The sequence below is a fragment of the Dinoponera quadriceps genome, unplaced genomic scaffold (assembly GCF_001313825.1).
Source record: "Dinoponera quadriceps isolate SergipeBrazil2010 unplaced genomic scaffold, ASM131382v1 scaffold707, whole genome shotgun sequence".
In the NCBI taxonomy this organism is placed as follows: domain Eukaryota; kingdom Metazoa; phylum Arthropoda; class Insecta; order Hymenoptera; family Formicidae; genus Dinoponera; species Dinoponera quadriceps.
In genome coordinates, this window is record NW_014555450.1 from 718,992 (window position 1) to 742,567 (window position 23,576).

Genomic DNA, 23,576 nt, shown 5'->3' on the forward strand with positions numbered 1-23,576 from the left:
CTCTCTCTCTCTCTCTCTCTCTCTCTCTTTACTCTTTCTTCCGAGCGAGGGGAAGCGAGTTGTCGCGCACTTTGAACCGGAAGTGTGGATTGATCGCCGATCGATCGCCGTATACTCGTGTGTGACGTTTGCAGGTAAAACTGTATGACGATACATCGCCGGCTACGATCGTAAATGAACGCAGTAAGCTCTAATTACTTATGTACACGCACTGCGGACGCTAGACACTGTAAGTACACATATTTACAACACTCGATGGCAAGATGATTACTTTTTGGCATGTATATATATATATATATTTTTTTTTTGCTTTCTCTTTCGTTAACGCGGTCGTTTGCGTCGTGACGAGACGGGAACGGGAGGGTATATAGAAGTCCTTATGAAAAATGCGCTATTGTCCTTGCAACATCACTGCCGCTCGTCGCCCGCCGCTTCCTCCTCTTCCTCCTCCTCTTCCTCCAGCCATCTGCTCAGGATGTTGCTCCTCGGCTGCGAAAGAGAACGGAACGCGTCATCGATCGTTTTGTATATGAACGAGATCGTGCTCGCGAGTTCACAGGCAAGCTTAAATCATCTATTCCCGACGGTATCGTCTCGGTGCGTCCAATGGGTACAACATACGCAGAGAAGCCGCACTAGATTTCGTGTCGCGGGAACGTCTTCGACAGCTCGCTAGCTAGCTCAGGGAGAGGTCGGTGCGTGGAGGAAGAAGGTGAGCACAAACGTGCGAGGGGGTAGATAAGTGAGCGAGATAGCACACACAGCAATAATAAGTCTTGTTGGGCTCTTTTCTCATCGTGGTGGTGTTTCCCGAGGCTGCATTCCCGTCGTCTCCGAAATTTCCCAATCGATCTGACGCGTTGTAGAAAAAAATAGAAGATACTTAGTGAAGGTAAAAATTTACATGCACCTTGCAACTCTTCGGATAACTCATTTCTACGTCTTACGATTAGAGACCCGAAATGTCAATGTTCAACTACAAATACGAATACACGCATGGGGGAAAAGATTGGTTCAATTAAGGAGATTCGAGCATTTGACCAAATATAAAACTATAATATACACATGATAAATTAATCGAACTGACAATGCGTAACAGGAATTTTAATAATCTTTATCTTATCGTTTCCGAGATATTTGATTATAAATTTATATCCAAGGATATGTAGAAACTTCATGATACAACATATTTATTCTAATTAGACACATTTGTGTATAAGATAGAAATATAAAAACTATCGTGATATTAAAGATTAATATTAAACGGATTAAACGGATATTGTAGAGAATTTTCAGAATTATTGACCATTTCGGTTCAAAAATATAGTGGTGTAAAGTTTATAATTTATAATAATATTCGAAATATATACATACATATATTTAAATATTTATATATCTCTTTTCATTAATTGTGCATCTTTATTCAATCAACTGATGCATAGCATTAATAAAAAATAATATAAATGATATTTCTGTATTTATAATATTGTATATATATATATTTACGTTAATTTCGTTTCAAATTGACATTTATTAAGTAATGAAGTAAATGTATAGGAACATAATTTTGCTTGATCAATAGTAAATTTATGGGAAGACCTCTTCGATGCGCTGTTGAAAATACGGCATTTAATGAGCGAATCTCTTTAACATGATATTGAACGAACCGAACGAAAGGCGTTTTTGTTGAAACATCCTTTCTGGTTCTTACGAAGAAAATTTTTTTCTTAAGAAACCAAACTTAGTTTTTAGTTAAACCAATCTATTTTTTTAATATTAAACATCTTTTGCGACCTGAGTTATCTTCGACGTTTCTTTCCAGCCAGTTCATAGAATAGAAAGTTGCGTCGCAAATATCGTGTGCATTTACCTCCAATTTCAGTACTCAATTCATGCAACAACGTTTACAACATTTATATTGAGTACATAGAGTATTAATATATAGAAAATAAGTTTACAACCGGCTGGAATGAAACGCGATGTTAAGGTAGATGCGACACAAGATTGTAAAGAGCTAAGTGCAATTATTGCAAACGAAAAATTTGCGATTGCCAGCAAAGGTAGAGGGAGGCAGGTCTGTAATAGCAAAAAGACAAGGTTTCACGTGGAGAAGCAGCGAACAAGCCAGCAAGCGGGACTCAATCGATCATCGATCCTCGATGGCATGCGATCAATTAGTTAGTTTGTATTATACTACGGGGTATTGCAATTACCGGGACCACGTTAGTTTGGGAGAATGGGGTGAGACGAGTGATGAGGGTGGCGGTAGTGGTGGTGGTGGTGGTGATGTGGTGGTAGTTGTCGGTAGTGATTAGGGCAGCGCACAAAAACGAGCATTATTGCTCGGCTAGGTTCCCGTTTTGGTCCGCGTAGTCGTCGTATTCATCCTCCGGCTCCTCGTAATCCGTCTCCGCAGGCTCGGGACCCTCGATCGCCGGCGAGGACGTGCTTGTGATGTCCTGCTAAGCACACACGAGAATCCAAGCGTGCCCCGGCTATTCCCCCTCTCACCCCATTTTGGCACATTACGTAATATCACGTTATTCTCATCGGAGAACCTCGTGATAAATTGCGAGGAAGAGTTGCTATACGCTTTGCTTATCTTATAAAGATAACTTTTGTAAAAAAAAAAAAAAAAGTCGAGACGATTTATATCGATGAATGGAGAATACCTCCGCAAAATGTTCACTAAGTATCCTCGCATTCTTTATTTGTTACACCGCAAAATGATTAACGATCGTCCGACAGCACTCTTGTGTTTGTTTTTCCCGTCTTTCCAACCGCGAAAGGAAATTTTAAGGCCTGGTTTTTTATTTTCTGGTTAACTTGTGTTAGATTTAATCTGATGATAATGCAAAAATTTTCTATTCAGGATTAATTATTAAACTGAAGTTTTTATAACAAGTGGTGATTTTTAAAGTTTAATGATTAACCATAGATAGAAAAACATAATTTTTACATTATCATCATACATATACACATAAGTCTGAGCCACAAGTTAACCACCAAAAAATGAAGACCGAGCTTAAAGGTGACTTTCACTAATTTCTGGTTAATGTAATCAGTCGATTAAATGTCAGGTTTCATAACCCCCGGTTAACTTAATGCACTGATTATGCCATTGAAATTGGCAAATCGCATTTGTCGTTAAGCATAATTGGCCAGAAATAACCAATTACGGTTGACACTCAACCGGTCGGTTAAGTTAATCAGTGGTTGTGAAACTGGCTCTAATACAGCGAAATTGACCAATCGCATTAGCCAATTAGTTGATCAATGCGATTGGCCAATTCCGTTGAGTTAATCATCTGATCACATTAACCGGAGTTGGTGCGAAAGACCCTAATCTTGTCCAATTGATCCAAAATCCGATAAACCACAGTTACAATCCGTGAATCCGCGCATCCACGCGAAAGACTCGCGGCGTAACCTCTTCACACTCCCTCCCCCCCGTTTCAATGTAATATGCATATGCACGCTGTAACTTCTGCTTCCCCTCGAAAACTCCGAATGCACTATCGGGGTTACCTGCGGTGGTCTCCAGCCGCAGCCTGGTAAGGGAAGTCCGTCTGGTCCCAGCGGACACGGCGCGTCCAGTCCTGGAACACCCTGGTCTCCTTTGTTGCCCTTGTCACCCTTTCTGCCGCGTTTACCCGGCGGGCCCTGCGCGCACACGCGAAATGCATCATCCCTCTGTTAACACGGACGCCCCGATGGCTTTTCGCGACGTGCAAGTAAGGCCAGGCACAATATTGTTGGATTATGCATTATAGTACTTTCGATCGATCGGTGCACACAGTACGGCTCGGCGAACGCGAAGGGTGAACGAGAGTCCGTCGCGGCTGAAAAATCGCCGCGATAATTGTCTCGGCCGACCGTGGCCTCCCACGGCGGCGCGATCCTCCCGAGACGGTCCTCGGATCATCGTTATCATCATCATCATCATCATGAATATTCGCCATATTCGTCGTCAAAGCGATTTTCAGGCGATTCCCGCGCGAGAACACGCGACCGACACTCTCGTTGCCGCTCTTCGTTCCTCGAGCGCGAGCGAGTCTAATGTCTCCACTAACATTATTCGCGCCTCGTGACTATACGCTTTCACGGAACGGTGGTGGCAGCATATATATACATGTATATACATATATATACAGTATACAGACACGTATGTACGCGCGAAGTGTGTTAGTCTCGCGAGGAACCGTGCTGTGGAACTTTTGGTTGGGGACATAGGCGTGTGCATGTACGTATATGTGTGTGCGAGAGAGAGGAGATACGTTGTACGGAATATCCCCCCTCATCGTGTCATCCCCGCACTAGAGCTTCCTCCGCTATTTTTCGTGACCTTGTAGCTTGTCGCTCTGTGAGATCTCGCAGTTTCCTCGTCGTAAACGATGACGACGATGAGGACGACGACGACGACGATGACGGCGACGGAGACGACGGCGGTAGCACGGAGGATTCCCCGGCGTGCTTGCAGCAATTGTCGTGAATAAGAGATAAATACGGGGATGCGAAAGGACGAACGTACCGCGCGATGCGAGAGCAGTGTACACGCGCACGTGTGTTTGTATGTGAGTATGCAAGAGAGATTCGGTTGCTTAACAGCCCCGAGTTGAACTGGACATCGGAAATTTCGCGGGGGAACAAAGAAGCGCGAAATGAGATGTAGATCGGCTCTCCCTCACCGGCAAAGAGAGAGAGGAAGAGAGAGAGAGAGGGAGAGAGAACGGCTGGACGTACGCGTATTGCGCCCTGTCGACTCATTTCTCCACTGAAAGATAATGCGCCGCTTAATGACGTCCCAATTAAGCCAACCAAGCGAAACCTAAATGTTACAGAGCTAACAGCGTAATTAATCTCGCTTCCATGTCGTCAGTCCGACGTTTCGGACCGATGACTTTGCTGTAAGGTAAACTAATCGACTAATGCGTCTCGTGGGCAAGAGGATCCGGTGTGTCCGCGGGAGGGAAGAGAGGATTCCTTCCGCCAGGATCACCAGGCCGATATACGTGCGATTATCCATTAGGAAGCGCACCGGGGGGGGAGAGGCGCCCGTGTATCTAACGACGCTCCATCGGTTACCGTTCGGCAAACAATCCCCGCAAGGCACTCGCAGGACCGCGATTCGCGCGACGCGTTCTTCTTTTACCTTTTCCTCGTTCTCTCTGATTTTTCGCTTTCGCATCCCCGCGTAAGGAGAGAAAAAAAATAGAGAGTCGGGCACACGGGTGTATCGCGCGTCTCTCTCTCTCGACCGTCGCGGCGTAGCCTCGTAGCGGGCGAGTCGGAAACGTATACTCGAATTAAGTCAATACTCACAGATTCGCCTTTGGCACCTTTCTCTCCCTTCGGTCCCTGGAATTGGTACGTCAAAAGGCATTTATTCGGTAAACGGTTGGTTGGCCGTCGTTTACGCGCGCGGGACGCACGGTCGTTCCAGAAAAGCGTTTCCACGAAAGGGGGCTCGAAAGGCGCCGTGTGACCACGTGTATCGATCAGCACTCACTCTCTTTCTCTCTTTCTCTCTCTTTCTCTCTTCCGTCGAGAACCGACGGCCGCGAGGGGGCTATCGATTCGCAGCACCGGAACACCGGTGAGGCATTTCAAGTGGATCACTTGGTTATTGCTCTTGCCTCCTCCGAACATACGAGATGTCAATAAACCGGGAATTTCCGATGCCGACGCGAAACGGGAGAGAGGATTTCTCTCTCTTTCTCTCTCTCTCTCTCTCTCTCTCTGCTTCTCGGCCCCTCTCCCGCCTCGAAACCGCAATGAAAAATTCGGTCCGATTTTCGGGACGATGTTACGCGCAGAGGGCCGGAGCTAAATTAATTGCATTAGCATTTTTGGAACATTACACGTGGCACGGCTTGGAGAACCCGTTAGTACATTAATAGCGCCCAGTTTCCCCGATATTAGCGCGTTATTTGCCGTGCATACTTGCGCGCACGCTTAAATACGCGCGGCAAATAAGAGGACACTGGTCGTCGGAGGAATATCCTCGCGCTTCTCACCTGCGGACGAAACGGGGAGAATTTTATAACGAAAATTGCCATGGAATTTCATAGATTACTGTTGAATTTTGTGACACACACGCGTGTCGACACTCCACCTTCATTCATCATACTTCCATCTCATATGTGCTCGATTTATATTTCAAGAACTAAAATGTACCGTTAAAAAATTTACCATGTTTCATAGGAAGATAAACTCCGCTGACAGTCTATTCCTGTACATTCTACCGGAGAACATGAAATAAAATTGAAAAAAAATGTATACACACGGGAGAAAAGCTGGATAATATTGTCTCCGCGCGTTTATACTTCATTGCTTCGAAAAAGAGAGAAGCAGGAACAACGGTCGTCACGGTCTCTCGGGCAAGAGGGAAATATCGCACTTCGAAATATAGTTATCGTATGTTCGGAGGTGAAAGCTACCGTCTGCCCTCAGACGCACCTTTATCTCGTTCGTATTCGAGAGGACGAGAGTCGTTTCGTTTATGCACGCTCTCGCATCGAGACGGCACATCGAGCGGTCACACGAGCGCCGCGCTCGAGCATCCTTCCGGACACTCCAGAGAGAAGGACGATGGAGTTGCGCGTTTCCCCCTCCGTTATATAATTCGGCCATAAATTTTGATCGGGCGACCCTCTAACTTGATTATGCGCCGAAGAAGTTACGCGCACGGGAATCTCACGAGGTCGGTCAACAATTACCACGGACGCCTAATAATACGCGGCATTGTGGGCGCACGTAGTGCGAAAAACGGCGCGATAACCGCCGTTTCTTGGGCGATAAAATACGTAGTAATATCGCGGATGAAGTTGTCCACGTAATTAAGCGTGTTTATTAGTTTTTGCGTCGTTACTGATATAGCTCAAAGAGAGAGAAGAGGAAAATAAAAGCTACACGGGGAAAAACTCTTGTGTGTACACAGAAAAAAAAGTAGTTTTAAATCAATGACAGATATTCTCATATATAAGCAATAATATTGTAATATTCTTGCTTACATGTGAGAATACCTACCATTTATTTAAGACTTTTTTTTCCCCGTATATCAATAAAATTAATCAACAGTGCTTTAATAGGAGTAAAATCTCCTCGATTCGCTGGCGATATCATCGAAGCGAACACATCATACATTGTTTTGACAACTGGCGTATTTGTTTCGATAATATTGTTGGTCGAGTCAATAAGATTTGCTACATTTATGACGCTGTTGACCGATTCTATCGATACAACAGTATTTCCTTCCCGTGTGCGAGAGACGTTCAAGACGTTGACACCTGGAACACCCGCCGGAGCCCGTTAGATGTTGAAAAAAATGCGCGATTGACGCGTCCCGAGATCCGAGGCATCTTTCCTTCCGCTAGGGTGCAATTTATCGCGAGACGGGCGCGTCGACAACGGAAGAATGGAATCCCGAACGAAAGAGGGAGAAAGGCGCAAGACGCTCCCGTTCTCTTTGAAATCGGACGAAGGAAAAGGGTGTGCCAGCTTTTTCATTTGTTCTGCTTTTTGTTCTTTTTTGTCTGCTCTTTTCTTTTTTTCTTTTTTTTTTCGTTTCCCCGGGGTAGATCAGGCAGATGTGTCGTCGTTACCCCGGGCTGGTCAGACCGTGTCAGACCGTGTCACAGTCGCGCCGGAGGACGAGCGATAATCGAAAGCCAACTGTACCTCCGCGCCGGGAATCCCGTCGGTACCCTGGGGACAAACACAGATCGACTCGTTAGCGCGTCTCTCGACGGCGGCGCAAACGAGTCAGCGGGTCGACTCGTCGTCGAGCGAGCGTCGCTCGGGAGCGCGATTTGATTCCGCCGGGCGTTTTCAGCATCGTCTGCACGATGATCGCGTAGAAGCGAGAATTCGAGACGAGAAGCGAAGTCGAAAGAGATCACGATCGGTGGCGCACAATTAAAATTTCAATCAAATCGCGCGAAAAATACACAGATCTTGTTTTACAAACGGCACATCTAAAAACTTTTTTTATGTTGCTTTAACATGAGGAACATGTTAAGAGAAGTATACAAATATAATAATAATAATAATAATAATAATAATAGAAGAGAAAGCAGTATTATAGTTCTCTATATATATTTTGTACAATAACTTTGTTAATAATCGAGTGACAATTCGCAAAACGTAGAAATTTGCGCTCGCTTGATCACATCAATCTTGTGATACAGAAATGTCGCTTTTTATTTCATCTTATTAATTTTTCTTGTTAAAACAACACAAAAACTTGCTTGGGCTCGGTTTGTAACATAAAGCTTTTCTCTAGGGAGGCGAAATTTTCGCGAAACTTGGCTTGCGCCTTCGCTCGCGCGAAACTTTTCGCTCCGCGACAGGAATATTTTACCTCCACTTTTTATTCATTTATTTATTTATTCGTCAAGAGAAGAGTCTGTTACCGAGAATCGACGACGAGTGTGGATATACTTCTCATTAAAGAAAGATCAACTCTTTGAACGTGAGACCCGAGAACTCGGAGATATCCGTTTTGAAGCTTCGCCGCGGTGTGTAAGCGGAGGCGACCGCTAAACCGAGACGTTATTTCCCCGAGACTGAGAGAACGGGATTGACCTCGGGACAATACCGATAAAATTCGAGATATCGTTCTCGCGGATAAACATGAACACGGCGCGGACGGTATCGCGAGTTGGACGAGCGGGACGGCGTAAATACTTGATAAAACGTATTGGACTTACAGGCAATCCCGGATCTCCTCTCTCTCCCTTCGTTCCTGGCTCGCCCTGCGCACCCTGAAAGTACGAAGAAACTTAACGGACATCGGCACATCGTCGGACGTCGTCGTACGCCGGAGAACCGCTCGCGCGCGATTTTCTATTTCTTTCTTTTTTTTCTTTTCTCCCTCGTTCTACTACTCTCGATTTAATCGGCGCTTATTTCGGAATCGCGACGAACGAGGTGCGGAGATAGCGGAAATAGCGCGTCCAGATAAGGAGGCAATCTATAATGAAAACGGGGTCATCCCGTGGATCGCTCACCTTCATGCCGTCTAATCCTGGTGGTCCCTGAAAGGTAGAGGAAACCTCGTCAGATACGGCGAAGCCCATCGATATATATCGAGCGTAATATTGCCGACAGCGACTTAAAACTATATGCCACGAGGGGAATCTTTGTTAGAGACGCCCTTTAATTAAACACACACATACACAAACACCGTCGTAGCGCCCTCGAGTGTGCCAGGATCGTTCTCGTTTGTCCGTCGATTCGCGCGCGGCAATGTTTTCACGTTTTTTCACGGCCTGATTTTCGACAATGATACGTCATGGATGATGACAGCGGCCGCCGTCAGGAAGAATGTTTGCACACGCGCGCGTGTCTACCTCGCATACATAAACAGCCCCGACGCGATTCGTGCCCGCGCACACCAGCCCAAGAGTTCCGAAACTCTCTTCGGCGGATTTTCAAATTAAGTTACGCCACGAAATTTCGTTGCGCCACGCGCGCGCAGATATTGGCCGGGGATCCGATCGATTCGCGTCGTAATGAAATTCCGTTCTATCGAATTCCGTACTCGTTACAATCGCTGGTGTTATCCCGCCGTCCTCTATAAATATTTGAGGCGCACAACGGATTTATATGTCATTTCTAAATAGAGAGGACGTTTCGAGTTACTTTTAGCCTAACGGGTGTGCAAACACCCCTCCTCTCGCTAGGCCGCCGCGAAACTCGGCGCGTGTAATGAAATCGGATTCGTTTGGCTTTTTCGTTTACCGTTTTCCTTCTCTCTCTCTCTCTCTCTCTCTCTCTCTCTCTCTCTCTCTCTCTCTTCCCTCCCTCTTAACGCTTCGACCACTGAGCTCATCTTTGCGAGGTATCTCGCCCGTATCCGCTCGTATTATCGAAATTAATATGAGAGCGAAGCAGACTGACAATCGAGGGCGGGGCGGCGTCGTGGAAGGCAGTGCAGAGGAGCTTGAGCAAAGTTGAGAGAGAAAAAAAAATCATGAAAAAGGAACGAGCGCATTTTTCGTACCGAAGGGAAGCACCTCGACGCTTGCCGCGTCTCTCCTCGTGTTCGTTCGTTCATTCACTCATTCCTGCTTTCTTTCGATTTTACTTCTAAGGCGGCAAGATTAATCGTCGGCCGGACGGGCCGACGATTAACACGCGTCACCGTCGTGGTCGCAGCAAATTAACACGTGTTAATTTTTGGTTTTCGTCTCTTTTTTTTTTCTTCCATCTCTGTTTCCCTTCCTCTCTTTCGTTCTTCCGTCTTAATCATCGTTTTCTTAACCGCCTGCAACGGCGGCGTGATAACTTGCGACAGATGCAAATACAGAGAGAGACAGAAAAGAACGTAAAAGTGAGCGAGCGAGTCGTTGTTGTTGTTGTCGTCCGGGCAGCCGGATCGCAGTCGGAGCAAAATGCAAAGCGAATAATTGTTACTGGGGTGAGACTTAATCGTGAGAAGCATTAATCTGGTAGGCGTTTTAGAAGCAAAGGACACAGGCACATGCACATTCTGTTTATTAATCGGGACAATGTAAAACAAAACTGTTAGAGTCAGTATTCACATACGCAATTAGGTCGCCGGTTGATCGGCTTAAGAGGAGCGCCGCCTTAACAATTAACGCGCGCGCGCACGCACGCACACACGCGCGAGCGCGGCACTCGGTATGTGTGTGCGCGCGTGCGTGTGTATATATATATACTACATACATATATATATATACACACAGAATATCCTACGACTACCAATCATATATATCTCTCTCTCTCTCTCTCTCTCTCTCTCTTTCTCTATCCGGTTATGGACTTACAAACTCTCCGGAGTCGATCTTTGCTCAGCGAATATTTGAAGACTCCTCGGCTCGCCAAATATCCCGGCGATTAAAATCTTAAATTACATTTTCGTGAAGGTAAAGCCCATTTTAAATTAATTGAGAAATCAACCGTTGCTATTTACACTCTTAAAGTTATATAATTCAGGAAAGAAACCTTTTAATCTTTTCGATGTCGAGAAACTTCCTGTAATTACGTTCCGTCGAATCTTCCTTGAGAAGAGGAGGATTAAAAAAAAAAGAAAAAAAGAGGGGAGGAAGAGTCGATTCTAAACTTGCGAATCTAAATCCGCGGCGGGAAGGGAGGGGGGAGGGGCGTCCGATACGGCGTGACAGCCTGTGTGTATATAGCCGCATACGATACGCAAGTGCGCGTGCGTATGTATGCATTCCTTATATACTTACATTTACAGAGACATACACATACAAATGGCTATACAGGGCGCTCCCGACGGTTTCTCACCAACAAACCGTTGGGATTGTCCCGAAACGCCGAGGACGAACGTCCCGCTCGAATACGGATACTTTCGGCGTTGAAGATCTCATTACCGCCGGTACCGGCTCGGCATTTAAATGACCGTAGATAATCCCTCCTGGTCTCGCAGGATCGATAATTACGGGCGTTCTCATGTACCGAACTCCTAATAATCCGCCGATACCGAGAGATAACGAGATAATTGCAAACGGCTCGAAGTACCGAATAAAAAGACGAGGTCCGCTTTGGCGCACCGAGGAAATCCCGAGTATTCGTCGATAGAGGATTGAGAAACACCCCGTACATTTATATACATAATCTCGGCTTACGCATCTCTGCGCGAACTGCGTTTCTCCGCCACGCACACGTTCGTTCGTGTGTATGTATATATGTACCGTGTACGTATGTGTATATGTGTGTTGTGTATATGTGAGCATTTGTATACATATATGATGTGTGCTCGTGTGTGTATGTGTGTGTATATATATATACGTGGATGTCGTACACTTTACACGCACAGGAATTGCCACCAAATAGAGCCGCCGGTCCTCGACGGAGCTCCGTCCATTCTCGCTCGTTCTCCCTTTCTCCACCTCTTTCGTCCAGTTATCTTCTTAATCTTAATTATCTGCGTTAATTTATTCGGGGATGTACACACAAGAGCGAAGTGTTAGCGCGTCGTTCGTAGTTCCGTTACGATACATGGATTCTCCGACGGTGCACGGCCGCACCGTCGACGTTATTCTACACTGTACATTCTCTCGTGATTCTCCTTCTTATTTCGTCCTCCAATTACGATCGGATTAGACGTCGATGGTGGTGTGCAGCGGATCGGCAGTCGCTCTGAGCGATTCAAAATGTTTGCGAAACCGGAACACGTCGGAAGCTCTTTCGACCGTTGACCGTTTCCTCCCGAGACAGACGGCGAATACGATGAAAAATTGTTATTGGCAAAAGTTATTTATACCTTGAGAATTTGTATCTTCTTCTCTGCTATTGACGAGAGATTTGTCGATCGCACTCACGACAAGTAAATCTTTTTCGTTCGCTCGGCGGAGTCTCGAGATCGAGAGGATCAATTTCGACGATTTCCCACGCGATCCGATGCACACCGATCCGTCTATCCCTCTCGCAAGGGATTATTAATTATCTTCGGCACTTCCCTAGAACTTACGATCGCCTTTGAAGATGCCTCGCTATCGGCATCTCGTTGTACTGCGGACAAGAAGATTCTTCTTAGGCCAAGTTTACCTACTGGCAATTACCTCGCGTATATCGCGAGGATCGATTATTCTCGGCGCGAAGATTGATCGCAATCCGTGTCTATCGGAATTCTTCCGGACTCTCTCTCTCTCTCTCTCTCTCTCTCTTTCTCCCTCTCTCTTCGGCGTATGCAAAATATTCTCTTTGAAGAAAAAGCCTACGGCGAATCGGTTGACTCCATTCGTCGCCGAGCAACGCTGACGATGTGTCGAGGATTACCGACTATCGCGAACGTTTATCGTTACACACACGTTACAGGCCGCGCGGATGCTCGGTTAACGTCTACTTTATTATCGACAAAAGTGTCGTACCCGTGTTTCTGAGCTATGCCAAAGTTCCGCGGGAAGGTATCACGAACTATCAATAGCACGGTAGTGCACCCGACGGGATCGTGGCGGAAAAGCCGAAACCAGACGGGACGAGAGAGAGAGAGAGAGAGAGAGAGAGAGAGAGAGAATGTGTGCGCATTCTCCTACTTGTTATTCGCAGCGGCCGGCCGCGGAAACGTTTTACTACTGTTCGAGCGAACGTGAAATTTTCTTGTGACCGATGTTCACGCGATACCAACGTTTCCCACGACTCTCGTAAAAGGTCTCGTCGAATGTAAGTGGGTGGGCCGACATTTCCCTATTTTTCCCCTCCCCCTTCTCTCTCTCTCTCTCTCTCTCTATCCCGCCACGCCTTGCCCGCTGCCGCTGCTTCTTTATGCAAGCTTTATGCAAGCGCTGAGCGATGACTTAAAACACGTCCAGCTGTTCCACGCGCGGGCACTAGAGGAAAGCCGCTCTGTAGCTTTTAGCGAATTTAATTATTAACCGACCGCCTCTCTTTTCATCCTCCCGTCGTGATCGCGGCTGGATCGCAGCGTTACTGACACGCTCCCGATTCCGCCAATGAAGCCGCATCGGCGCCAGTAACGAGCGATTATGAGATTCGCTTTCCTTTTCTTCGCGGTACACGTCGAAATCAGTGAACTCTGCCGTTCGCACTCGATGCGCACCGCGAAAAAAAAAATCACACCCGACTTCTCGCTTTCGTCGTTTTCATCTCGATTTTATTCCTTTCCGTTTTCTCTCTCTCTCTCTCTCTCTTTTCATTAATATATCTCCGACATGTAGCTGTACGGAATTCTTGATGGTTCGTGAAATGCGGCTGGAATGCTATGAAGAAATGTAGAGAACGAAGAAGAATCGTGATAAATGGCTGGGTTATTATCAGGGCGCCGGCGATGCCGCCGCGAGAACGAGCTTTCGCTAAGTACAAACCGAGTGAATTATTCCCAGAAGAGGCATAATGGAAAACTGGATTTCGCCAGACAAGCTGGAACAGGCTGAAAATCGTTTCTCAAGATCCGCCGAATTAATTCCCGACGCCTGGGATACGCCGGACGACCGCGAAAAGGAACCCTTAATTTTCAATACTCGTCTCTCTATCTCTCTCTCTCTTTCTCTCTCTCTCGATCCTTCACATCCCCGTTTAAGTCTCCCGGCCGAATTTACAGAATATTAAGACGGTTCGCAAAGATGAAGCGTCGCGGCAGCGTCGGATGATAAGAGAGAGATTCGCTCGCACCATGTACGCGCGAGATTCACCACCAAGAAATGACGTAACATCCTCTCCGCTCCGGTGCGCTACGAACATCGCAAAGAGCGACAACCAAAGCGCTGTCCACGTTCTACTCGAGAAAGGATCGAGGAGTCTTCCTTCCTCCTTCTCGCGCGCCTACACTAATGACTCGTTCGGTGAGAATGAAATCATGCGTCTTCTCGTAAACGCCGATGTAGCATTTAGCGGGACGGCAGAGTCTGTCTTTCCTGTGTCCATCAAACTCGGAGCAGGCGTCTGTGAGTTCTCGAGAACCTGTTCTCGGTTTGTGCGGCTGGACTATCGGCCAACTCGGCGTAAGAATAAGTTAAGAGGACGGATGGTGATGCGTGACGTGCGATCGTGCGCGAGTTGTGCGCAGACCGAGCGGGCAGTTTACTTGAAAAGTGACGCGAACGAAATTTTGCGAATCCGACTGAAACAGGCGCGTGACGTCCGCCAATTGCTCTCCTTTTTTCTTTTCCTTTTTTGTTTTCGTCTCTTTAAATCAACCGAATCGTTTTATTGAATGTTTCACAAAAGCCGGTTCGAGTCTTTCGTGAAATAATCGGCTCCGCGATATATATATCGAATGTACAGAGCGAGGGTTTAAGAGAGAAAAATACTTGGGGAGAAGTATTTCGACGAATATACGAAACCGAATATTCTCCGCAGGCAGTAATAATTTCCGAGTGTCCTGATTGTGCGAATCTTTCTCGTGGGGAACCAAAATTCCCGCGAATTGAATTTCCTTTACGTTAGATCCGCCGTAAGTGCGAAAAATCGAAAGAACGCGACGGGGATGGTAATCTCGTCGTCGAGGATTCTCATCAGAGAATCTCCCGAAATACACTCTCGAGTCGTCCCTGTGTACAGTTTTATTTGCCAACACGCCAAAGCGGCGTGAATTTTCTCTCGTGGCCGACACCGACGAGCCTCAACACCCTGGAAGACGTTCCTTCCTCGCCTTCGTTCCTGCAATCTTCAACGTTAAACATCGGCAGGATTCTCCCTCCGATCGAATCGCTGTTTCGTGCCCGTGTGAACGCCGTGACGAAATTACAAGCTCGCAGGCTCCCGGAAACATCAGTGCAGCCTTTTCGTCCTCGCAACAACGAAGACGCGATCGCGCGCGAATAAATATATCATCGGTGTTGAAAACTGCTCCTCGAACGCGTCGACAAGCACATTGCCCTCTCCCTCCCGCCCGGAGCGAACGGGGTGTGCGCACGCACGCTTCCGAGATTCGACTGTAATACGACAATGTATACACAAACTGAGCAGAAAAATATCTGAAGTCTAAAAAGTATTTCTTCGCTGGGAACTGACAACCTATTTATACATCAATCTTAACTCTCTTATTTATAAATAGAATAAAACAATTGCTTTCACGAGAAGCTACAGACTCAAGAAAATACACATTTTCTCATTAAAAAAACCAAACATTCTCCTCAGCGTGAAAATATGCTATTGGTGCCCGTCGAATAAATGCTTTTTGCTCCTCAAAGGTTTTCTCTCAGTATCGCGTAGAACTTGCCGACGTCGGTAAGGGAAATGATCGCGCGCGACCCCGGCGTTCCTCCGCGTCGAAGCGGTCGAGTCCGGGGGAGCGTCGACGACGTTCGAGTCTCGCGCGCGAAGAAGCCTTTGCGTCAAGTATCTCGACGGGTTCGGTTGAACGCTACAGTGATTTCTCTCTGTCCCTCTCGCTGGCGAGTACGTCGTCGACGGTGGTCGTCCGTTTGGGGAAACGGGTGGATTCGCAGGGCCCAGCCGATCCTCCGGATCTCAACGCGGGCACGCTTCGAGATTACGGCCTATCGATCTAACGCGATTAGCGATACGCGGTCGTGCGACGGAAGCTGTGACTCTCTCTCTCTCTCTCTCTCTAACTCTCCGTCCCCACGTCCGCTCTCGCCTCTCGAGTGATTTCTCTCTCTCTCTCTCTCCGACCGGCGATGATGACCGCGCGCTCGTCGCACGCTCTCCCTGCTCCTCCTCCTGCCCTCGTCCCTTATGTACACGCGGAGAGACACGCGGGGAAGTACTCGAGAGGCAATCGAGAGGCGCGAGGAACGACGATGCGCCGTTGGGGCTCGCAGGCGCGCGACAAATAAACGCACTTTATCGGCTTATCAGCGAATTCCGCGGCGGCGGCGGCGGCGGCGACGCCAAGTAACGATGACGTTAGGAGCGGGAGGTCCGCGTTCTTACCATGGCGCCAGGTTTCCCGGAATCCCCGGGCTTTCCGGACTCTCCTCTCAGTCCCATGGGGCCCTGAAAGTAGATAGACAGACGTCCATCAGCAATGTCTCGCCGCCTGTGCGGGTACTGGTCGGGATTGGTTGGTTGGTTGGTTGGTGGTTTGGCGATTCCGCAGGGGTCTCGCTCTCTCTCGCGCGCGCGCAGGTGGTGCTCCCCGCGAGCTTCTCTATAGCAGGACGATGCACACGCAGAGAGAGCTCTCTAAGCTTTCGTTTGTATTTGTCATATACTCTCGTCATGCAGGGGGACCGTGTGTACCTGCCGTGTGTTTGCGTGTGTGGCCGTCGCGCGTACAACACCTTTCTCTCTCTTTCACTTTCCCCGCTCTCTTTCTCGTGTACTTCGTTCTGGCGATAAAGTCCAATTTGTTAATTGTGTCACCGTGCCGCTCTGTGGTGTTCTACGATGAATGAGTGCTCTCTGATCACGATGCCCCTTGGCTACTCTCGGATACTCTCCGCAAGTTTGCGCGGAAGGAAAGAGCTCTCATAACCGGGAATTTGGTTCTCTTCGAGCAAAACGCGTTTGGCTTGTGTGAATTTGTCAGATAAATTTCAATCAAACCCCGTATAGACGTCTCAGAGACGTCCGGATGTCTCTGGGACGTCTCTCAGAATATCTTTTGAACGTTAGTGCTACATGGAGCCTTTTTTTCCGCGTGTATCTCGGTTACAACTTGATATTTTTTCTCTACAATACATTCGAAATCGCGAATCTTATTGCACTCTCTAATCTCTACAGTCTTTTATCGTCTTTTGTCATAAATTATTACAGAGATTGATTGAAACAGCTCGAGTTATTCTGTGTAATTTTGACGCATTGAGTAAATAATGCTTATCCGCCGGAAGTTTTTGGAAAAGTGACGCGCGGACCGGGCTTACCGAGAACAGTCGGTCAAGTCGCTGTTCGCCTCTTGCATAGTTTGTCTCTGCGCGTTCCATGTTCAGAGCTTAAGGCTGTACGTGTGTATGAGTGTGCGTGTATGTGTGTGTAATCTGGAGAGAAAATACGTACGGGCAGTCCCATCGGACCAGGATCCCCTTTGGCACCCTTTTCTCCCTGCAACGTGAAAAAAGAAAGAGCGACGCGTGAGAACGAGAGTGTATCGCATGCGAAAAGGTGATTTCAAAGGTCTCCGCGTGAATAGCTTCACGCCTCGAGAGTCATCGCAAACGCGGCCCTCTCGCGAAGGGTTCTCGGTGCTTCGAACAGCTAGTGCGCGTAAGCTCCTCCTCCCCCTTTAACCGAGCCGATACTCATTTCAGTTTACTTTACAAATGGAACGTAAGTCGACATTTTATAAACGTATAGAGGAGAAAGTGGTATCGTGACCCCCGATTTACATTTAGTTTTGTGACAAAAAACAAGAATTTTGTCAACAATCAATATTTTAAGTTGAAAATTGAACGATTACATTCGTCAAGAAGAAAGAGGCCGTCGAGGCCTCGAGAAGGAGGTCGTATTAAATCTATTTCAGCGAAGGGTCAAATTAGCATAATACCATGCTATTGCTTAACTTTGCATAACTCGAAATATGCACAGCGGAATAAAATGTTGATAAAAGTAGTAGAATGTTAAATAACGAACAAAATATTCAAGTGTACGTATATTCGTGTGATAATACGCCCAAGTTTAAAAGGAATGAGGAAATATGTGTAATTAAATGCCGGAATGTGCTTTGAAAATGTTTCGAAATGTTCGTATGTAAAAATGTGCGTTATAACAAATGCCGGCTATTGTGTATTGGCATATTAGAGTCACAACGACGGACTGCTGAACAAATGATGCCATAAGTAATCATTAAAATTCGTCACCTAACAGCGGTGATATTAATATATAGGGTCGTAATATCTACAAGGGCCGTAATAGCACCGTCTCCTCCTGTATATTTCTCTCAATTAACGATTTATAACCTCGAGTATGTTCGACCATTACAAAATATCAAAGAGACAACGAGCGGGGCTCCCTCTTTTCATCGTTTTTCCCCCGCTGTTATTACGCGGGCTGTTATTCTTTTCCGCTGCACAGGTCGGGTCGGGGCTATAATACAGCGCAAAATAACGCTATTTGTTACTACGATTGTAACCGATCCAGCTGCGCACGTTTGTTCAATTTTCGCGATAATGTAACGCGCCGACACGTGTAAATATGCGCGGATGGAATACGTTCGGACAAAAGCAACTTTGCTGTAACGCTTGCGCTTAAAGATGCGGCGACGACACGCGCAACCGAACGCGAGAGAGAGAGAGATCGATTCATCGTTATTCAAAACGGTTTACAGCCCCGAGGGGGGAATCAACATCCGTCTTTTGTCGCGACGCGGGCGCTCGGGAATGCGCTTTTATCTATATATTCTATACGTGTGGGCGCAATAGATGGATAATAGTTACTGACAGGATCGCCCTTGGCGCCATCGTGTCCTCTGTCACCCTTGATTCCGGGCGGACCTTGCAGGCCGGGGGTACCAGCGGGTCCCGGAGGTCCGGGCGGTCCCATTATCTGGAATAACACCGTCGGTTGAGAGAGAGAAAAAAAAGTCGCCGTCTGCTTATCAAGATGGGTAAAGAGAAGGAGCGCTTCCGACCTGCGATGGTCGGAAACGAAAACAAGGATCTATCTCGGAATTAAACGAATAACACTCGCTGAAAACTCCGGACGCAATAACCCTCGTATCCCTCGGTTGTGTGCGCTTTTTCTTTCTGCCCTCCCCCCGCCTACCCTGTTCCCATAAAAAATTCCATTTCAGACGAATGCAGCGTGAAATCAGAAAAATGAAAACGGATTTCGTTCGACAATATTTGTACCTTCGGGCAATTGCTTTATAATCGCCATAAACTGCCGCGCTGCGAAGGGTTACATAACTCTGCGAAACGAGCCCGTAACAAAGCGTAAAGTCGATGTGTCGCGGTGGCGCACGAGCGAGAAAATTTCAAAGCCGATCGAACGGAAAACGCACGAAAGCGAAGTGGTATATTGTTTCCGAATTTCAATATTTTCCCTTTTCCCCCCTTTTTTTTCCCCCTATTTTCCCTTTTAATAACACATCGAACGCGTTTCCGCGTGCAACTGACGCGCGCACGATATGCAGCGTATATAGATTCGTCGGATCGACGAATCGCGCAACGACTTACCATTTCCCCGGCGTTCACCTCGAACGTGCCGTCTCCCTGCGAACAGACACGCGTTCAATTGCGCGTTAATATCACGAAGAAATATATTCGCGCGTTCCTCCGCGATCGGGCGATTCTCTCGCGCGATCGCAGACGAAGAGCGCGGAAATCGCCGGAGCGAGTTCTCTCTCTCTCTCTCTCTCTCTCTGACACGTACCTGTCTTCGTCGGAGCTTTTTGTACTTCTGTGGATGGGAGGAGGTCGATGTCCCACCATGAAAATAAATTCATTTACTCGTCAGGTCCCATTTAACACACTCCTGCGTTGGCAGCCGCAGTTTCGTACTATCTCTCGCGCGCGATCGTGCCGATTGGCCGCGACGAGCGTACAATGGAAATCGGGGAAAGAGTACACAGCGGCGGCGGCTCGACCGGAGAACGCGACAGCTGCGTTCATATCGGACGGTCGTCGTCCGTAATAGATACGCTCTCGTATTATTCTTCGATAATGGAACCATACTTAAATTGATTCGACGCCGAATAAAATCAGTTTCCGCGTGAGATCGCCCCACGACTCACGGTTATCGCGCGCATACGCTGACACGCGATGTTTAGGGGGGGGAAAAAAATAACAGAAGAAAAAATAAGTAATAAAAACGCGAAACGATGGAGATGCAAATGATATGCAAATAATGAGCGTTGCAAAAAATTTCTAGGAATAAATCGATCGCGTCGACGCTCGCGCACACACATTGCGAAGCGGCGGAATGCGACTCGCGATGAACGCAGCGCGCGCGAGACGTTAACGAACGCACTCACCGATTCGCCTTTTTCTCCCTTTTCGCCTTTCAGCCCAGGATAGCCCTGTCGACAGGCGGAATCGCGTAAGATAGAATGTTTATGATAAGGTGGGCCATTGAAGCCGCGTTAGAGTTATTACGTACCGGCGGCCCAGGTAGACCCGGTGGTCCCATAAGCCCCGGGGGACCGATGTCGCCGTATTCGCCCTTTTCACCTTTGGGTCCGGAAATTCCCTGAAGAGAGACAGACAAGCGCGACGTACGTAATATGTCATAGATTCCGGCGAAAGTCGCCATATTTTTCTCGCGACGTCGTGTATGCATTAATTAAGGATGTATCGCCCATTAGCGCTGTATTTTTAGCGAAGCATCTGCATATTATAATTTCTAATATCTTGCCAGTTTTCCTTTTATTAAAATCTTACCTTTAGCAGGTATTAAAAATAGAAATGAAAAATAGCACAATAATCTCAAGGAACTACAAAAAGTGTCAACTTTAGTAACAAATATCTCAGCTCTCGAATGATCAAACTTGTTCTAATCGCACTGAGCAACGAGTTAGACCGTATTTCATCGTATACGCGGTGCAAGTTTCATTACATTCTTATCAAACTTATTTCAACTTCCTTCAAAATGGAACATCTTTTGATCCAGGCTCCGAATTATCGCCAAACTGTTGGCGTCACTTTTAAATGCAATGCAGATCGATTTGTAACTTTTTCTAAATTTTTTCATTATTTTGAGTTATGCACGTTACATCCTTAAGTTTCATCGTATTTACAATAATAGTAATTAGACGCGTTCGCGCGGATGTTGGTCGTAAAAACAGGAAAATCGAGATGTGTGTTTTATCCGCACGACTTCGCGGGAAAATTGCTCTAATCATGACACACGTCGGTGCATTATAAACTGGACAGTAAAGGCACCTCATTCTCGATTAACGCGACATATAATATTCGTTGCGAATTTACATCATTCTCTATAATTGTGGGAAATCTCTCTGAATATTACGCGATAATGCGCTTTACATCCTACAATTAAATTCAGCAACGTTCACAATATGGCGTTGCGGTCCCGGAAAACCGAGCGACGACAGAAATATTCAATTACCGATCTTCGAAGCGCGCGAAACGGCCGATGTGTGATGCGTTTTTCGTTAATGTAAATTTCCCCGGAACCCCCGAGGAAAAAAGACCCAAAATACCGCAGGATGACGGTTTTCGTCGGTTGCATCGAATGCAACACGTTGACGCGGTATTGTGTGTTTCCGACATTATTAATTTATATTATTTTATATTATTAGTTTACGAGAGGAATATCGGAGTTTCTCCAGTTTCTCAAAAAACGAAGCAGCGAACAACAGGCGATATACTCTCTGTAACACGCTCGATTCACCTCCTCCCTCCCCCGTAATTCCCGGAAATCTTCTCCGCATTCTTTTTCCCTCCACCGCGTGCTTCGGCGCAGTTTACAGACATATTAGTCGTAGTATTACGCGAAAATCCGACGATAAAAGGGTCGTTGAAGTCTCTCGCCGCCTTGGAAAAACACGGTGGGCAACGTTTCCCCGAATATTACACCGGGAAATTACAGCCCCACGAGGAGGAGCAGGGGATTTCGTGGGAGAAACATTTCTCATTTGCGTTCTACTTACTGGTAATCCGGGGGGTCCTTGGATACCGGGATCGCCTTCGGTTCCGTTGAGTCCGGGCATGCCCTGCGGTCCCAAGTCTCCCTTGGGCCCTGAAAGCGAATTTGCCGGCCGTGAGCTGCCGCTTCGACGCTCGAAGCCGAAGTTAGATTAATTCGCGCGATCGATGACGCCCGCAGTTCCGTAGACGCGCGCACGTGGCTGCTGCCCCTGCTGTGCTTGCTCCCACCCCCGTCCCCCCAACCACCCCCTCGCTTACAACGGGGCACCTTGGGTTCCATCGCCCACTTCGACTTCCTTCGTACGTCGTTTCTTCGCTACCGACTTCTCATTTCGCCCGGAGCGGTCCTCCGTGCCGGGAATACTTCCGGCGTGTTTATCCCGATCAAAAAATAGCTCACCCAAGAGAGAGACCCTCAGACACTCGATGTTTATTGTCCGGCATGTATCGTGGCCCTTTAAATACACGAGGCGTTCCCGCCCGGCCGTGCCGGTGCTTATACAGGATACAAAATCAAGTATTCTTTCTCTATAAACCCATGTCTGTAAATTAACCGTTTTGACGCCAGAATTATTTACAGCAGTTGTTCGAAGTCTCATTTATATGTAATTTCGTTATAAATAAGATGCATATATTAGCCAGTTCATTTAAAGGAAAAATTTTCACTTTGAAAATGAATATCGGAAAAACAATAAAAAAAAAACTGTGATACTGAGCCCGCAAGTTAATGGCAAACAATACTAATTCTACCTACTTGGAAATTCCCAACGATCTTCAGTTTTCTAAAGCAAATTTTTATTAATTTTTTCATCACACAAAAGCCAGCAACGGAAACCAGGACCATGAAAAAAATTGCTGATATCTCTGTATTGAAACAAATGGCCAATATTTCGAATAACTGTTGTAAATAATTCATTCTAGTGCAAAAACGGCTCATTTGTAGACATGGGTGTATTAACAAATATTGCATGTTTCAGTGTCCTTTATAAACATCTGGTTCATCGGTCCAATTTCGAAACACCCTATCTAACGGGAACGATAAAAATAAATAAATAAAAAATAACTAAATAAAACGTAAATAAATGTAACGTGATGTGTCCGTCTGGCGTGTCGTCAATGGTTGAAAAAAAAAAATGCGGCCGATCAGCGACGCTGTTTGCCGACGGAAGAATCTCACACAGCCGATGTGTGGAATCGCTCATAAAGCGAAAGTCAGTGTGAAATATTGCCAATATATTAATACTGTCGCTACTTTGAATGACGTTATAGGGAGTGTTCGTCGAAAGTCTGTCACACACTGACACGACCTTTTAATGCTTGTCACTAAATGCGCGCAATAATACCGATCGGCGCGTTATACGAGAACGGTGCTGTAGCAGATATCGATCGTCTGACGGTCTCTTTGGGAAACAGAAAAACGTTTAATTAAATTTGCAATTCAATACGGCTGCCGATTCGTATTAAATTCCGCGCCGCGCCATCAACGCGCGCTGTCAACTTGAAATTGATTCGAAAAATAATTTTCACGGAAGACGAAGTCGGCGTGTTTTTTTTTTTTTTTAATACGGAAGAGATTCGAGGAGGTAGGCTGTCACAAATTCTCATCTCCCCGGG

General features: G+C 46.7%; 1 protein-coding gene across 12 annotated transcripts in view; it reads right to left on the minus strand.

The window, feature by feature from the left end:
• Positions 1-298: 298 nt before the first annotated feature.
• The window catches only part of LOC106744207 (collagen alpha chain CG42342), a 178,373-nt gene continuing 155,095 nt past the window's right edge, over positions 299-23,576 (minus strand). For 7 of the 12 annotated variants that reach the window (XM_014618759.1, XM_014618756.1, XM_014618753.1 and 4 more), the window contains 15 exons: positions 21,965-22,053; positions 20,455-20,544; positions 20,330-20,374; positions 19,729-19,755; positions 19,533-19,568; positions 18,796-18,900; positions 17,416-17,460; positions 16,351-16,413; positions 9,012-9,038; positions 8,712-8,765; positions 7,681-7,707; positions 5,323-5,358; positions 3,529-3,663; positions 2,214-2,462; positions 401-489 (listed from right to left, as the gene is read on the minus strand). In XM_014618759.1, the coding sequence (XP_014474245.1) occupies positions 2,337-2,462; positions 3,529-3,663; positions 5,323-5,358; positions 7,681-7,707; positions 8,712-8,765; positions 9,012-9,038; positions 16,351-16,413; positions 17,416-17,460; positions 18,796-18,900; positions 19,533-19,568; positions 19,729-19,755; positions 20,330-20,374; positions 20,455-20,544; positions 21,965-22,053 (905 nt within the window). In that variant the 3' untranslated portion in view covers positions 401-489; positions 2,214-2,336. Of the gene's footprint in view, positions 490-2,213; positions 2,463-3,528; positions 3,664-5,322; positions 5,359-7,680; positions 7,708-8,711; positions 8,766-9,011; positions 9,039-16,350; positions 16,414-17,415; positions 17,461-18,795; positions 18,901-19,532; positions 19,569-19,728; positions 19,756-20,329; positions 20,375-20,454; positions 20,545-21,964; positions 22,054-23,576 lie in introns of all 12 variants that reach the window. The other 5 variants (XM_014618758.1, XM_014618750.1, XM_014618754.1 and 2 more) reach the window with 4 other exon arrangements.